At 39.4% G+C, this 17085-nt stretch overlaps 3 protein-coding genes across 3 annotated transcripts; 2 read left to right on the forward strand and 1 right to left on the reverse strand.

Annotated features, from left to right (window-relative positions):
- The first annotated feature begins 588 nt into the window (after positions 1–588).
- On the forward strand, positions 589–1675 carry LOC145908009 (uncharacterized). Its single transcript, XM_082995181.1, has 3 exons — positions 589–666; positions 943–1124; positions 1556–1675. Exons 1-3 carry the CDS (start codon positions 605–607, stop codon positions 1615–1617), a joined length of 306 nt encoding a protein of 101 aa, XP_082851307.1. The 5' UTR covers positions 589–604; the 3' UTR covers positions 1618–1675.
- Positions 1676–7932: 6257 nt separating this feature from the next.
- LOC145908006 (uncharacterized) lies at positions 7933–9462 on the forward strand. The gene is made up of 3 exons (XM_082995178.1): positions 7933–8057; positions 8338–8507; positions 8943–9462. The coding sequence occupies exons 1-3, from the start codon at positions 7951–7953 to the stop codon at positions 9002–9004; spliced, it is 339 nt and encodes a 112-aa protein (XP_082851304.1). The 5' UTR covers positions 7933–7950; the 3' UTR covers positions 9005–9462.
- A 1945-nt stretch (positions 9463–11407) lies between these two features.
- On the reverse strand, positions 11408–16523 carry LOC145907972 (SCO-spondin-like). Its single transcript, XM_082995119.1, has 10 exons — positions 16403–16523; positions 15974–16146; positions 13753–15739; positions 13453–13535; positions 13239–13383; positions 12951–13081; positions 12523–12756; positions 12160–12288; positions 11812–11927; positions 11408–11584 (listed from the first exon to the last, which is right to left on the reverse strand). The coding sequence occupies exons 1-10, from the start codon at positions 16468–16470 to the stop codon at positions 11480–11482; spliced, it is 3171 nt and encodes a 1056-aa protein (XP_082851245.1). The 5' UTR covers positions 16471–16523; the 3' UTR covers positions 11408–11479.
- Positions 16524–17085: the final 562 nt, after the last annotated feature.

Raw genomic sequence — 17085 nt, forward strand, 5'->3', positions numbered from 1 at the left:
TTTCCTGAGATGTGTCATTTGTTTGGCTTCATTTGAGTTGCAATTCATCACTCAAATTCCGTGTTTTTTCTTTGACAGAGAGCATTCGAAGAAATTGTGACTCATCGTTGAAACTCTTTAAAAACTAACGCGGGCAAGTTGGTGGTTTTGACCACAGAAATGAATTCGTTAGACTGGATCATTGATGGCATCAACAAGTGGATCCAAACGTCTTCCTACCTTCACAATAGAAAGCAAATTAAATATCAACCAACGCCTAAACATATTATGTAAGAAAAGCGGTAAAAATCCCTAAAATGTGGTTGCATTCAATTAAATAACATCTAGAATTTTGTGTAGAACTTGATTCGTGACTTATGTAGAATTTGGTTCGTGACACGTTGCCTGAAAAATTCAATGCGTCGTGGTATCCTGAGATGTGTCATTTGTTTGGCTTCAGTTGAGTTGCAATTCATAACTCAAATTCCGTCTTCTTTCTTTGACAAAGTAGATGCGAAGGAATTGTGACTCATTGTTGAAACACTAAAAAAACCAACGCGGGCAAGTTGGAGGTTAGTTAATGTGCTTTAGCCAGACTTTTCACAAATTACAAGCAGCGAAAGTTATGTGGAGAACTCTTTGCTTTTGTCTATGTTTGCTTGTAATTATTCACGGGACATCGGCATGGTAAGCACATACAAAATTTTATTGGTATTATTTGTACATTGTTTTAAGCCTACGGATAGATGCAAATAAAATCAGCTCTGGGTTTTATGAGTTGTACTCTCCTAAAGCCGCTTATGATTAGCGTAAATAAACCGGATGAGGAAAGTTTGGTTGTTACTGGCATAAATATCGAACTCAATTACGTAATTTTGTAGTTGTGCGGAGTGAGGTTAATGATGTTTCTGTACATCGAATTTTGTCTTCAAATAGAAATTTCAGCAAAACGTACATTTGCAGGCTTCTGTCGAGAAGAGGAAAAATACCGGAATGTGATACCACTTCCTGTCTATGGAGCTGGCCAAGCTGCTCACGACCTTGTGGAGGTGGATGGCAATCCCCAAAAGTAACTCGACGTAGTGGAGAGTGCGGTTCCTGCAGATTGCCGAGCCCGAGATCATGCAACAACCAGAGTTGTCCAGGTAATGAAATAAAGAACAGATTTCTCCTTATTTACTGTTCAGTAGAAAATACGGTTTTGTTTGTTTTTAATTGATGAAACTGATCATTGCGTTTACCAATCCATATTGTTGTATTGGTACTTTCGCGAATAAGTTATACAGCAATACAGATATTAGCTGTAGTCTGTGGATCGCATTGTCACGACGTATCAGTTCACATCAGTGCAGCTCGTGACTGACAATAGTCTTGTCGCTAACTGGCCAGACTATTTCACTTTGTGGTGACTTTGCAGTGGACATGGTGCCGTTAGGTACCAAACTAAGTGGGAACTCCCGGACACGAATAACAGAAGAACACACTATGGCAACGTAACAGAACTTAATATTGTTTAGATTCAACTGAAAACAAACTCAGTGTTTCCTTGTGAGTAAACTCACGATTTTCTTTTCAGAACTTTCGCCTGACTTACTTGACCTACTGCTAGAGAATGGTAATGTGAAATCTGGCGTTTAAATGACAACCCGGAAAGACCCTAAATTTGTTTTCATCATTGCATCTCATACGATTTATCATCTATCAATACATTTTAATGAAGCGTGCCATTATCAATCTATCGATTTTTGTTTTTGAAAACCTATTGAGTCAATTGACCAATTCAAACTCTGCGCAAGCTGTTGTCTAATTCTCAGAAGATTGATATTTTATAAACGTAACTTATTGTAACAAAATTTCATGCGTGTTGCTACAAGCTCTATCATTTCACAGTTCATTTATCGCCGTGACACAATTTTAATCGTAATTCATTGTGATGAGGTTAAACTCGGTAATAAATTCGCTGGAAATGTAAAAATTTTTACGGAGAATTTTTTTATCTAAAAGATTGGTTGCCCAAGAAAAGTTGAAACATACTACGCTGCTTTGGAACTATGAAATTTTTCCGAAAAACAATGACAACTGTATAGAGCGAGTTAGCAAAAAATGCCCTAAAGTTCGCAAACCAACGTTCAAATGTGCAGTAGTTTTTGAGACTTCGAAGTTTAGGATAATTTGTTGAGTATAAAAAAGCGGACATAATATAAATATTTCTCATCGTACCGGAACCCAGGATATCCTGGTCACGAATCCCGATCAGGTTTCCTTCTACGTACATGGGTCGTGCACTCAACCGATGTTAATAGTCTACGACCGTTGATCTTTTACATACCATAGAGCTATAGCTCCTCCATGCGGTCGGTTTATTTTTGACACTATGTCGGCAATTTTGCATCAGAGCATAAAATATGATATGTCTGACAGGTTTTCTCCAACAACCTCAAGCGCTTGGATTTCCACAAGTTTAGGTGCTTGCTGTGACCACATTAGAACGAATGTATCGTGTTATTAGATAGCAATGTGAGAACTACGTTTTGCTTTGTTAAGTTTTTGGCCAATGTCATGAGGGTGATGTGCGTTTGAGGTTGGGCTGCTCTGCTGATGTATTTTCCCTGCCTCAGGTTCTTGAATTTCTTTGTACAACATCTCTTGCATTAATATTTGGACGATGTTTAAGCTGAGGTTAAATTGTTTATTATTTTTGTTTACATAAAGCGACAAATCAAAGTCATCCGTTTAGTTCTCAAATCGGAAATGAAACCTTTGAACACACACATAGAAATTTATTTGGATGGGTCATTGTGGCATCAACAACTGGATCAAAACCACATCTACCTCACATATCAAATCTGCATTTTTTGGCAATTTTGGCCGCATTTTTAAAATCCACATTCCTTGTTCTTCATTTCTTTCCACCACTACAGGTTGCTGGACAACTACCAATCTCACCCCTTAAACCAAATCTGCAATCTATAGGACACGGACGTGTATTTCACGAATAATAGGAACTTGGAAAGCCAAAACAATAGCCCTTACAGGATTCCTGTGTCAGTTTCATTCGATGTCATAGCTGTGTTCTCCGCCGCAATTTCATGAGCTCTCCAACGCTGAACGAAGAACGCCACACAGTCGACTGGAAAGCAGCTCATTTTACAGCTTTGCGACGAATCCCAAGATCCTGTGCAATATCTGCCTCCGCAAGAAGAGGATTGGGTAGTAATACGGGTCCATGTCTGTGTTCCTATCCACAAGTCTTGGAGCATTGTCCCCAACTATTTCAAGAGCTCCAAGCACTTTCGACAGGAACACAAATTCTAGACAACGAGAAACCTACAAAGGATTGCCATTGCTTAAAGACATCATGGAATATAACCTTCGGAAATCATGCACAAAGCTTGAAGTTCAACTTCCTGAACATTTATGTACTTGACCAAAATTGATTAAATCGTCACTTTCTGGTTTCGTGCGCGTCACGTTCAAGTCTCCATTTTAACTTGGCTTGATTGTCGTGTAAGTTTATTTGGAAAACATTCTGGTTCCCCGCTCAATAGACCAGGTTCTCAGCCAGAACAAATAGTGTTCGATAGTATTTTTGCAAGTAGGTGCAGAAAGATATGAGCAACTGTAATGCTAATTTTCAAAGCAGGTTTACATTTGCTTAACGTCCATTATTCAAAGTGGATTTTCATGGTGAGCCCTCGATGGTTTGAATCGTTGTTTCAACCAATGTTACGACAAATTTGAATTTTTTGTATTGTTTTGGCTTAATTTTAAACGTTAAAGTTAAACAGTCATTGAGAAAGCTATATTATTACGCGGTTAAACGTGTACAATACAATAAACTTAGGTTCATCAGGCTTACAGGCTTTGCAGCCCAAGCATTGTGGCCTAGTTGGATCAGCTACTTTTTTAGAGCGAGATCTGAAAATAATGAAGCTTCCGGTGAAGTTTGAACTCACGACCGTGGCCTAATCAGGCCCAACGCTCTACCAGCTGAGCTATCCCTGTAGTCTGCAATGCCTGGACTACGAAGCCTGTAAACCTAATGATTTTGATACGATAACTGAGATCGCCAAGTAAGGATCTGCGCAATGGGGCAATCCTTCCAATCATGCCATTGCATGAAATATTACTACAATAAACCTAGGACGCAAATGAAAGTGATGCTATTTGCAATTTAAGTACAACACAAAATTATTAAACATAGCGCATGTTTGTTTACGGATATTAATTAGTGGGGATTGTTATGGTCACCACCAAATCACTGATATTCTGAATCACTGTAGTTTTTACACATCGTGCAGGTTAAGCGCACCGAAAGTAATTAGTGTTGGATACTTATTCACATTATTATCCATAATGAGGGATCGCTTTGGGGGGTGAATGATCACAAGTTGCGCTCATGATACCGAAAATGTTAAGTGCTGCATGTTTGTGCACATTACGGTAGTGTTTATAATGAGCTTGCCGTATACCTATGCAACCAAAACAGGTCGGTAAAAGATTCACATGGATCCTCTGTCTTTTTAGTCGCTGTTTTTCCAACAACAGAAGAAAGTAAAGTTGTCGGAAGGTGTCGCTAAAGAGCATTTTGGTTACAGCTGTATTTGGAAGATAGTGCACTCATCCAAATATAGTGCATTAATTTGCTTAGGCTGAAATAAGAATCTGTTAAAGTTTGTAGTGCAAGTTGTACATTTAATCAAATTTCTTTAGTCACCAATAACATTTCTTCCAATTTGATATAGATAATCTATTATTATTTAACATCACAAAATGAAGCAAAATTTGGTCTGTTACCGGTAAGATTTGGACCCACGTGATCCAGAATTTTGTGCATCTTTTTTACCTCTGAGAATTACGCATAAAGCCTTGTATTGCATATGGCTGCTGCATATTTGGATTAAGAACGCTAAATAAATTTTGTGTGCAACTCCTTAGTGACTCGAAAGCAATTTCATCGTGAAGAAACAAGTTTAAGTCTTGTGACCAAGGATGCCTCACTGTTTTGGCATTCATTATTGCACGTGCTACAACATAGGTCTTAAAATATGAAATGTAGTATTCGCTTACATTTGTTGACCAATAACATGAACTAATCATCAAAAGGAAGGAAAGCAAATGTAAACGTAAACTGCTTTGAAATTTAGCATTACTGTTCATATATTTCTGCTCCGACTTGCCAAAATATTTTTGGAACACTACTTGGTCTAGCTGGGTGCTTGATGAGCCACCCTTTTTCCAAAGAAACATTTCCAGAGCTTGCCTGAGGTTCTTCTAGAGTTCTCTGGGTTACATTTTCCGACGACGAAATAGACAAAACGACGAAAAGCATTTTTGCGAACCTACGGTATTTTCGCAAGTTGCGTTGACAGCGCACCTGGCATTTCCTTGCTGGCACTCGTTAACATCTGTTCCACAAAATGGAGCGAGCAAATATTTCTGAAATAATGTATGCAATTTCTTTACAAATGCTTAACTTAGCGATTTTAGCCATTACTTTGGGGCTGTCAAAACAGCGTCCAAGATTGTTAAATTATTTACATCATTGAAAAAGTTGAACTGTATTTTTCATACCGACCATGAACGATCACTATTTTGTCAGTACGAACGAGAAAAAAGCCCCAATTGAGACACGAAGCCAGTTAGACATGGACATGAATAATTTCCTTTAGTGTTGACACATATGGTGTTGTCTGGGCAGGTAGCAGTGTTTACTTCACACTCGTTAATATCTGCACGAATAAAATATATAATTTTGAACTAGTATCATTATCTGTGGTGACCTACAATTAAAAATAAGAAACTTATATCATGAATTCTTGCTCTTTTTTGTCGTCTAACTTAAAATTGCTGTAAACATTTTGTAAGGGTTTTGTATTCACTGAAGGAAGGACCAGTGGCACACCTGAGCAGACTGTTCCAATTTTTAAAAATACAGGCTCGCATAAGCAAAGAAAACCTCCTTCAGTGTCAACACACCGTTTTGGTGGCAATTTGAAATATGGTTTGTGCATTTATCTACATCTGTATCATACTTTTTTGAATTTGTGGTTGTTCGAGACAAATGTGTTTGTTAAACTAAAGTTTTATTGCATGGACGCTATGAACAAGCCACATAGTGAATGTTTAAACACTAAATAACTAATTTGGAAGTAAAAATGTTTTTTCAAAAAGTTTCGGTGTTTTTCACAATGAAATGCAACACGAGCCAAAAACCTACTTCTTCATTCCATGTTGCTGTTTTTATTGAAGCCTGGGTCGCAATCACATCTATAACGTGTGTTGGAACAGACTGAATTCAAGGGGCATGAACTACTTCCTTGTTGGGTGCACTCGTCAACGTCTGGAAAAGCAAACAGTGACGTTTTTGTGTTTCACTGTTGATAACCACCAAGAAATGGCTAAGGAGATACGATTTTGCTACAGAAAATATGTACCTTGATCACAACACAGACCGCTCCACCCTGGTTGGCATAAACAACCTGTAGCAGCCGCAGTGGCTCCATTGTAACAAATCACTTTACAACTCTGTATTCCTGCAGGACTTTGTTGTTCATCACTACACATGTTTGTGGACAAGTGCCCCAGTTTACTTAATCCGATACAGTGCAGTTCACTAAAACCAAAAACAAATTTAGGGATATCGTTCAACGTTAAGTGTCACTTGTGATAAAGTTGAAATACTTTGAAGTTGGAACTTGTGGTAAATTTTGTATATATATATGGTACTTGCTGGTGAACTGTTTTGATAAGAGACTGTATTTTAAGCAACTCTATTTGCACGAGCTTTCGCGAGTGATATCTTCAAGGAAGTAAATTTAATTAAGTTCGCGTTCCTGTTCACAAGACTGCGTTTTGGTGCCAGCATGCCCTCGTTGCCAACTGTCACTAATAGACTAAAGTAAAAACATGGTATAGATGCCAATAAGTTACAAAAAGATTTATTTTTGAAATTTCCCAACAAGCTACATATTTAACTTTTTTGTTGAAATATGATTTATCCACCACAAACAAGTATATATGCAAAGGAGTTTTGGCATCTTACCATCTTGTTGACTTTAGTTTTGATGGAGAAGCAGAACACATTAGGGGCCAAGTTTCTAATCTTGATTTTATTCTTCTCGATTTTACGTAGCTTTGATTTCGTGTTGAATAAAATCCGCTGGATTAATTTTGTTGTTATCGCGTAGAAACTGTTTGAGGCCGACACCGAATTGCAAACTTATTGTGCAAACCAAACTAAATTTTTTGCTGCTTTTAAAGTCGACAAAGTTTCAAACTTGTGGGCAAATGCCTCCGGTCTAACAGTTAAAGCAATGAACTCGTCATAATTTTAACCCCAGTGTGCAGACAAGTGTCGGGACCAAAGCAAAACCGAAAAAGAAGAAATTTCTTGTGATTTAATGGATGACGTCAGTTTGCCGCCTTATGTGAAAAAATAACGTTATTATTGCTACTGTAACCGACGTTTCGTCCACCATCCGGCGAGACTTCCTCAGCGTCTTGTAGCAACGATATACACTTTATTTTCGTAACTTAAGTTCCCAAGTCGTAAAAGAAACATTTGACCACACAAATAATTTTTAAGAATGGATCATTGATTGCATCAACAAGTGGATCCAAACGACTTCCTACCTTCACAAAGCGGAGCAAATTAAACATCAACAAACTCCTAAATATATTATGTAACAAAAGGGGTAAAATTCCCCAAAATGTGGTTGCATTCAATTAAATAACATCCAGAATTTTGTGTAGAACTTGGATCGTGACTTGTTTAGAACTTGGTTCGTGACATGTTGCCAGAAAAATTCAACGCGTCGTTGTTTCCAGAGATGAGTCATATGGTTTGGCTTGAGTTGCAATTCATACCTCAAATTCCGTCTTTTTTCTTTGACAAAGAAGATTCGAAGAAATTGTGACTCAATGTTTAAACTCTTCAAAAACTAACGCGGACAAGTTGATGGTTCGTACATGTTTTTGAGCAAGACTTTCCACAAATTACAAGCAGCAAAAGTTATGTTGAGAACTGTTTGCGTTTGCCTATGTTTGCTTGCAATTATTCACGGGACATCGGTATGGTAAGAAGTTCCAAAATTGTATTGACATTATTTGCAGATTATTTTAATACGTATAGATGCAAATAAAAATCACCTTTGGGTTTTATAAGTTGTACTCTCCTAAAGCCGCCTATAATTAGCGTAAATAAACTGGATGAGTAAAGTTTGATTGTTACTGGCATATGCATCGAACTTAATTACCTGATTTTGTAGTTGTACGGAGTGAGGTAAATGATGTTTCTGTACATCTAATTTAGCCGTCAAATAGAAATGCAAATTTCGACAAAATGTTCATTTGCAGGTACGCTAGTGGAAAAATGCCGCAATGTAATACCACTCCCTGCCTATGGAGGTGGACAAGCTGCTCACGACCTTGTGGAGGTGGATTGCAATATCCCAAAAAGAGTTTGGGACGGTGCGGTTCCTGCAACTTGCCGAGCCCGAGATCATGCAACAGACAAAGTTGTCCAGGTAATGAAATAAAGAGCAGGTTTCTCCTTGTTTGCTGTTGAGTAGAAAACAAAGGTTAAGTTTGTTGTAAACTTATGAAACTCATCGATGCGACTACAAAACTATGTTGTTATGTTGGTACTTTCGCGAATAAGTTGCAGCGATACATATATTAGCTGCAGTCCGTTCAACGCACTGTCACGACGTATCAGTTCACATCAGTGCAGCTGGTGACTGACAACAGTCTTATCGTTAACTGACCAGACTATTTCACTTTGTGGTGACTTTGCAGTGGACATGGTTACGTTAGGTACCAAACTAAGTCGGAACTTCCGGAGACGAATAACAGCAGAACACACTATGGCAACATAAACAACAGAACTTAACATTGTTTCGATTCGACTGAAAACAATCTCAGTGTTTCCTTGTTGGGTAAACTCACGATTTTCTTTTCAGAACTTCCGCCTGACCTACTTGACCTAATGCTAGAGAAGGGTTTGGTGAAGTCTGGCCGTTAAATCACAACCCGGAAAGACCCTAGTTTTTTTTTCATCATTGCATCTTATATGATTTATCATATATTAATACATTTTAATGAAGCGTGCCATTATCAATCTATCGATTTTAGTTCATAAAAACCTATTAAGTCAATTGACAAACTTGAACTCTGCGCCGGCTGTGGTCTAATTCTCGGAAGATTGATATTTTATGAGCATCCAACTGATTGTAACAAAATTTTAGCTCTCTCATTTCACAGTTCATATATCGCCGTGACACAATTTTAATCGTGATTCATTGTGATGAGGTTAAACTCGGTGATGAATATGCTGGAAATGTAAAAATTTTTGCGGAGAATTTTTTTATCTACGAAAATGTTGGTTGCCCGAGAAAAGTTGAAACATAGTTCGCTGCTTTGGAACTATGAACTTTTTTCCGAAAAACAATGACAACTGTTTAGTGCGAGTTTGCCAAAAAAATGCCCTAAAGTTCGCAAACCAACGTCCAAGTGTGCTTTGGTTTTTGAGGCTTCGCAGTTTAGAAAAGTTTGTTGAGTATGAAAAAGCGGACATAATATAAATTTTTCTCATCGTACAGAGACCCAGGATATCCTGGCCCCAAATCCCGATCAGGTTTTTTTCTACGTATATGGGTCGTGCACTTAACCGATGTTAATGTTCTTTTACATATCCATAGAGCTATAGCTCCTTCATGCGGTCGGTTTATTTTTGACAATATGTCGACAATTTTGCATCAGAGCATAAAATATGATATGTCTGACAGATTTTCTCCCACAACCTCGAGCGCTTGGATTTCCACAAGTTTAGGTGCTTTCTGGGACCACATTAGAACGAATGTTTCCTGTTATTAGATGCTTTGTTACTTTTTGATCATTGTCATGAGGGTGAGGTGCGTTTGCGGTTGGACTGCTCTGCTGAGGTATTTTCCAACTGCTCAGGTTCTTAAATTTCTATGTACAAGATCCGTTGTATTTATATTTGGGCGATGTCCAAGCTGAGGTTAAATTGTTTATTATTTTTGTTTGAGCACACAAAGAAATTTGTTTGGATGGGTCATTGTGGCATCAACAACTCTATCTAAACCACATCTACCTCACATATTAAATTTGCAATTTTTTGGCATTTTTGGCAATTTTGGATGCAGTTTTGACATCCACATTCCTTGTTCTCCATTTCTTTCCTCCACCACAGGTTGCTGAACAACTACCAAACTCTATACGAAACGGACGCGTATTGCACGAATAATAGGAACAGGAAAAGCTAAAACAATAGCCCCTACAGGATTCCTATGTCAGTTTCATTCGATGTCATATAGCTGTGTTCTCCGCCGCAACTTAATGAACATGCTCCAACGCTGAACGAAGAACGAGAAACACAGTCGACTGGAAAGCGGCTCATTTTACAGCTTTGCGACGAATCTCAAGATTCAGTGCAATATCTGCCTCCGCAAGAAAAGGATCGGGTTCTAATACGAGTCCATGTCTGTGTTCCCCATCCACAGGTCTTGGAGCATTGTCCCCAACTATTCCAAGAGCTCCAAACACTTTCGACTGGAACACAAATGTATAACAGACTTCTAGACAACGATAAACCTACATAGGATTGCCATTGCGTAACAAAATAGTTCAACAAATGCTGAGCATAGTCATTACGTCCACACCACGTGTAGAATATTAATCATCATATATTGACAACTATCGCTTGCATCGTAGGCTACAGTGTTTGCCACTTTTCAAATCCCCTTGTTTTGTCTCATATCCCAGACGTTTGACGCCACCTGTAATATTTGATGAAATGCTCATGGTTTGGTGCTTTAGTAAATTTGTGTTAGCAACATATTGCGTAAATAATATAAAACAAAACGTTTAAGATTATTTTAATTTATGATCCTGATATAGGTTGGTGTTGCATGTGGGAAGACAATGCTCAGTACAGAACTAAATTCTGGCCAAATTAAGGAACCACAGTCCTTTATATAGCGTCCTAGGTTTATTGCATCGAATTTTACTTTATAGTTTTAAACGAATGGTAGCTTTCTGAATATCTTGCCATTTTTAACGTTTGAAGTGCAAGTCTAAATAGTAATTCAAACACTTGTCAAACTTTGATTAAAGTTTTTAACCATCGATTTCAAACGATAAAAGACATACCATGAAAAACCTTGAATATGGACGGAAAGCAAATGTAAACGTAAACTGCTTTGAAATTTAGCATTACTGTTGCTCATATACTTCTACTCCGACTTGCCAAAAAATTTTCGAACAGCACTTGGTCTAGCTGGGTGCCTGATGAGCCACCATTTTTACAAAAAAAAATTTCCAGGATGTTGACTTTCAAGCTTTGTGCCTGAGTTACTTCTAGAATTCTGTGGGTTACATTTCCCGACGACGAAATAGACGACAATATACCAAAGCTTTATTTGTAAACAGCACATGTTAGGTCATATTTCAATGTCAAAAGTGTCACAGTCTGACGTTAAAGATCTTTGTCATTAATTTCGTCCGGCTTTATCGCGTTGTCTTCATCGTGAGACGGATTTGTCAAACTTTCGGTCTTTGAATTTGCCCATCTTTTGTACACCTTATACAATATATTGATTAAAAGCACTAAATTACTCTGGCCTACAAAATTACAACATTTGGCAACTATATATATGCAAGATTTCATCAATAGAAATTTGCTAAAATATGTAACTCTAAAATTAAGATTTAATCCTTGTGATTTACCCAATATTTAATTTGCGTAAATCAATTAACTCTTAAAGAAATCCGCACAATCATTCTGCCGAATTAAAAATGCTTTTTTACCTTCACTGCAACAAATACGAGCAGTAGGACCGCCGCGCTTCCTGAAAGCACGTAAAGCGCCAACATTTCAATTCTGGTTCCGCCAGACGATGACGGTTCTTTCTTTTTCTTAATATCTTAAACCAGAAGCGGATGACTAAATGTTAACTAATGTCAACTAGCAAAACCTTAATAAACCACTTTGTAGCTTACAAAAAAATGTCATTTTATTTATCGCGCATAGCACAAACAACGCTCTAAATTTCTAAGAAACCAAACAACAAACTTTAAAAAGACTTGTTGTTTTATATAAGTTCAATAGGTTTAGACCCTTCCTTTAAAGTATTGGAACACAAGCCAAAATCCTACTTTCACATTCCAAGTTGTTGTTTTTCGTATATCCAGGCTCGCAATTGCAGCGGTAACTTCCATTTGTGTTGGTGCAGATTGAGCTGGTTGGGCATGAACTACTTCCTGGATGGCTGCATTCGTCAACGTCTGCCAAAGCAATTCTGTCAATTGCACGATTGCATTGATCCACTAGCCTTTATTTAGCCAAATGTATGCCCTATTCTTCAGCACTCTTCATTGCAATGACCGAACATGTTTGTTTGCTCCATATGGTATTAGTTACAAATCATTGCAAAATTCTATTTTCAGAAATATTTTTGTATTCAAACCCTCGAAGATGTATTTTGCCAGTTGGCTCAATGCCTAGATTAAATAATTTACCTTTGTTACAACACAGACCCCTCCACCCTGGTTGACATAAACAACCTGTAGCATTCGCAATGGCTCCATTGTAACAAATCACTTCACAACCCTCGACTTCCTGCAGGGTCGGACACTCCTCCCCTCCACACGTGTTATTAGTGATCACTGATCTGTTCCTCACCTTGTTGTTCGTCACACCGCATGTTTGTGGACAAACGCTCCAGTTTTCCCAATCCGATACAATGCAATCGACTAAACAAAAATTTGCCCAGCAGATTTTTTAAAGCGAGGTGGTTAATTAAGTTACAATAATCGGACTAGTCAATCACACAGAAAATCGTATCACGTCAATGGTCATATCTTCAAAACAAGAGTGAACATGTTTAATTGCTAAGCATTTAGAACGAGATTCTGAACTGCCATTTAAATATTCCGAGACAGCATACCTTGGCAACACTGAGAGTTGCATTCTCTTTCCTCCAAGTTATCACCAATGCAATCCTCTCCGTTGCAAGTCATGTTCAAGTGAATATCTCTTTCCCGTACCTTCAAGCCAGTGCCGCAAGTTTTGCTGCACCTGGACAAATTATCATCCAGTTTTTAGCATAACTTTAACTTCATTACAGTTATTTTATACATCCTATGTAACAATGCTGTGTCAAACTTCGGCTTCGGGGAAAAACGAATCATTATGGTATCAATTAGATGGTACAACAACCAAAACCATTACTTACTCTCCCCAAGCTAACCATTGGCCCCACACACAATCTGCAGGACAGCAAACATCATTGCACGTTCTTTCTTCCGTGAAGCTGCCATTGCAAGGAGAACCACCGCAAGTTTGCGTCACGCTGACATTTCTAAACCTTGATTGTGTTCCTTTAAACAAAATATTTTATTAGGTATATTTTTAGTAGATACTAGGAAGCACACCGAAGCACAACCAACCGTTTTCGCACGTTTTGGGCATTGTCCAAACACTCCAATTGGTCCAGACACAGTCGACTGGGCAACAATTTTGATTGCAGATTCTGCAAATAATTGTTTATAGTTGTAGAAAGAAGCAATGAGCAATGAACTTTACTAGATTTAGCGAATTAGGAACGGGGAATTTAGCGACTGGGAAAGAAACATGTTTAGTGATATCTGGTGTCAACACGAAATTATATTATGTTGTTGGCAAATCACCACCTTCCCACTTAGAAATATGACAAAAACTTCTTGCATTTCGTTTAAATAAATACTTACTCTGACTCATCTGAATGGCCTTCACATTCGAATCCCCCATACTGAGGTTTTAGGTCAACCTTTCTTGATCTTAACCTAGATCCACCACCGCAGGTAACATTGCAGTTACCCCACACACCCCAGTTACCCCAGACACAATCCACAGGACATGGGTGTGTGTTACACGGTGTTGAGTCAATATCAGAACCATTGCAGGATTTTCCTCCACACGCGAGCTCCATGGAAATTTGGCGTTGACGGTGTTTTTCGCCTCCACCGCATTGGACAGAACACTCGCCGAAGTAGCTCCACTTTCCCCATTGACAATCGACGGGACAACAATGAGTGTTACAGAATTGTGACGAGGTATCTTCGCCCATGCATGCTTGCCCACCACAATCAGCTGCGACCAGAAACTGACGATTGCGAAACTGTGTACCACTCCCACAGTTGACTGGACAATCATTAAATTTGCTCCACTGTCCCCACTGGCAGTTAACCGGGCAACATTGGGTGTTGCAAGTTTGAGTCTGATCACTAGGTCCTGTACAATTTGATCCGCCGTGCATTAAATTTCGAAAGATATTCCGAGATTTCGTTTGAGTTCCCCCACCACAACTCACAGAACATTGGCTGTAATCACTCCATTCTCCCCATAAACAATCAACAGGGCAAGGCTGAGTATTACAGGATTGGATAAACGACGAAGAGCCAGGGCAAGGAATGCCACCATGCAGAGCATTTACCAATACCGACCTTGTTTTACTCTCATTTCCTCCACCACAACTCACCGTACAGCCCCCAAATTCACTCCACGGTCCCCACGTACAATGTATGGGGCACGGATGTGTGTTGCAACTTCTTGTATCGGTCTTTGATCCAGTGCAGGCTATTCCCCCGTGTTGCGCGATTACGGTAACTTCGCGTGTGCGTGTCTGACCACCTATGCCACAATCAGCAGAGCAAACTCCAAACTTGCTCCAGTTTCCAAGCTCGCAGTCTATAGGACACGGATGGCTGTTGCAAGTACGCGATGACGTTGTCGAACCACTGCAGGGAGTGCCACCGTGTTGGGATTGTACAGCAACACTCCTTGTCCTTGCCTGTGTTCCACTTCCACATGTGAGAGAGCAACCACCATATTCTCCCCACGAATTCCAGCGACAATTAATTGGACATGGCTGAGAGTTACAAATTCGTGAGTTTGTTGAAGACCCTGAACATTCTGCCCCTCCGTGCTGAGCTTTAACAGTGACACTCCGTGATCTTCGCTGCGTTCCACCGCCACATGGAAGAGAACATGACTCATATCCGCTCCAGGCGCTCCAGCCACAATCAATAGGACAAGGTTGTGTGTTGCAATTTCTTGAGGAAGAGGCTGATCCGGAACAAGTCGCACCTCCGTGCTGAGCTTCAACAGTGACACTCCTTGATCGTCGCTGTGTTCCTACGCCACATGGAAGGGAACACGAATCAAATCCGCCCCAGTCGCTCCAGAGACAATCAATCGGACAAGGTTGTGTGTTGCAATCTCTTGAGGAAGAAACCGATCCGGAACAAGCAACACCACCGTGCTGAGCGTTAGTTGCAATGCTCCTTGACCTCGTCTGTTTTCCTCCACCACAACCTATGGAACAGCTTCCAAACTTACCCCACGAACTCCAAAGACAATTTATGGGGCAATGGTGAGTATTGCACGGGCGAGACGAGGCTGAAGAGCCAGAACAAGAACCTCCGCAAGAATGAGATCTGGTTTTAGAACGGGACCTTGATTGTGTTCCACCATCGCAGTTAGCAGAGCAGGATCCGTAGTTTCCCCAAACACCCCAGGTGCAATTTACTGGGCAGCATCCTATATCGCACTTTTGCGACGAAGTTGAAGGCCCAGAGCAATCACTGCCTCCACAACTAGCCCTCCTGCTGTGTCCGCGACTGCGTGTTCTGGTTCCGTTTCCGCATGTTGTTGAGCATTTCCCCCAATTTCCCCACGATCCCCAAACGCAGGTGACTGTGTACAGAAGTATCTTTGTGTGAAAAATTCATGTGAAAAGTGTATTTAAAGGCCGTACAAAAGCATGCAGAAAATTTATTGACAGTAGGAAATATTCGAAAACAACTAACCACTGTAACCACTGTTGTGTAAAATGTAAAAGGCGTAGTGTTGGAAATGTTCGTCTTGCTCCTAATTTGTTTCTTTTTACTTTGAAAATCAAAACATACACACAGAAAGATACACACAAACCTGGACAACATTGAGTGTTGCACGGCCTCGCGCCGGGTAAATTGCATGCGCCACAACTTCCTTGTCTTCGTGTTACTCGGGGAGATTGGGTTCCTCTTCCACAAGTCAGTGAACAGCCTCCCCAGGTCCACTGGCAAGGCGTGGAGTCGCATCTTCGTCTTCGTCGACGCCTCCTGCAAGATTGAATGCAATGGATAGGTTTTTTTTCTTTGTTTGTGCGTGTGATCAAATACTTTCTAAAACAAACTTCGACTTGTCTAATCACCACTGTTTATTTTTGGAAAAATGTAGCAGTAATTTGATATAAACAAGTGGCGTGGTTAACTATGGTGCAAATTTTGATTTTGATACGAATTAAAAAAATTTTCAGTTTGCAGATATTCAGAATATTATTAAATATCTTGTTCAACAAATAAAAAACAATCTTACCATGAGGTTCCATTGTTAATAAATGCCAAAAAGCAAAAAAAAAAGCAAAGAACTTTCAAAGCGAGCATAACGACCTTCCAGAAACTACAGTAGAGGCTTTGTAAAGTTGGTCCTTTGCTGCACTCTCACCCAATTGTAAACTCATCACGTTACGAAGGTTTATTTTTAATACCCTTTGGCCAATGAGTCATGCCATGCGCGTGATGGATTGCTAAAAATTTTTTGCAATCTCGTGCCAATGGAAAACATTGGGGTCGATTAAGGAAATGGAGCTTTTTTCTCACTTCTGCCTTAATATATTTGCTAGTGCGTGGACAAAAACTTTCCCAGAGACTGTATTACGTCACTGTACCACAGAACGCACAGATTGATTCAATCTTGGAGTTTCCACATTCACCGTGAAGGAAGTTTCGACGTTTGAGAAATTTTGCCTACGTTTGGAGATTCGAAATTTTCAGTTTCACCTAGTTTTGCGGCAGCGAAACCGCAAGTATGTGATTTTGTTTCAAAAAGGCACAAACTTCGCTCTCAGATGACCCCTACTCGGGTCATTTATCGCTGAACGTTACTTCGAAGCCAAATTTGTCGATAAGAGTGTGTGCTTAAAACGTATAAACAATATCTTGTAAACTTTAAAAGTTTTGCGGATTTACAAATTTCTTAGGTGTCCTTCCACAAACCAT

Source organism: Ascidia mentula, chromosome 7 (assembly GCF_947561715.1).
Source record: "Ascidia mentula chromosome 7, kaAscMent1.1, whole genome shotgun sequence".
NCBI lineage: Eukaryota > Metazoa > Chordata > Ascidiacea > Phlebobranchia > Ascidiidae > Ascidia > Ascidia mentula.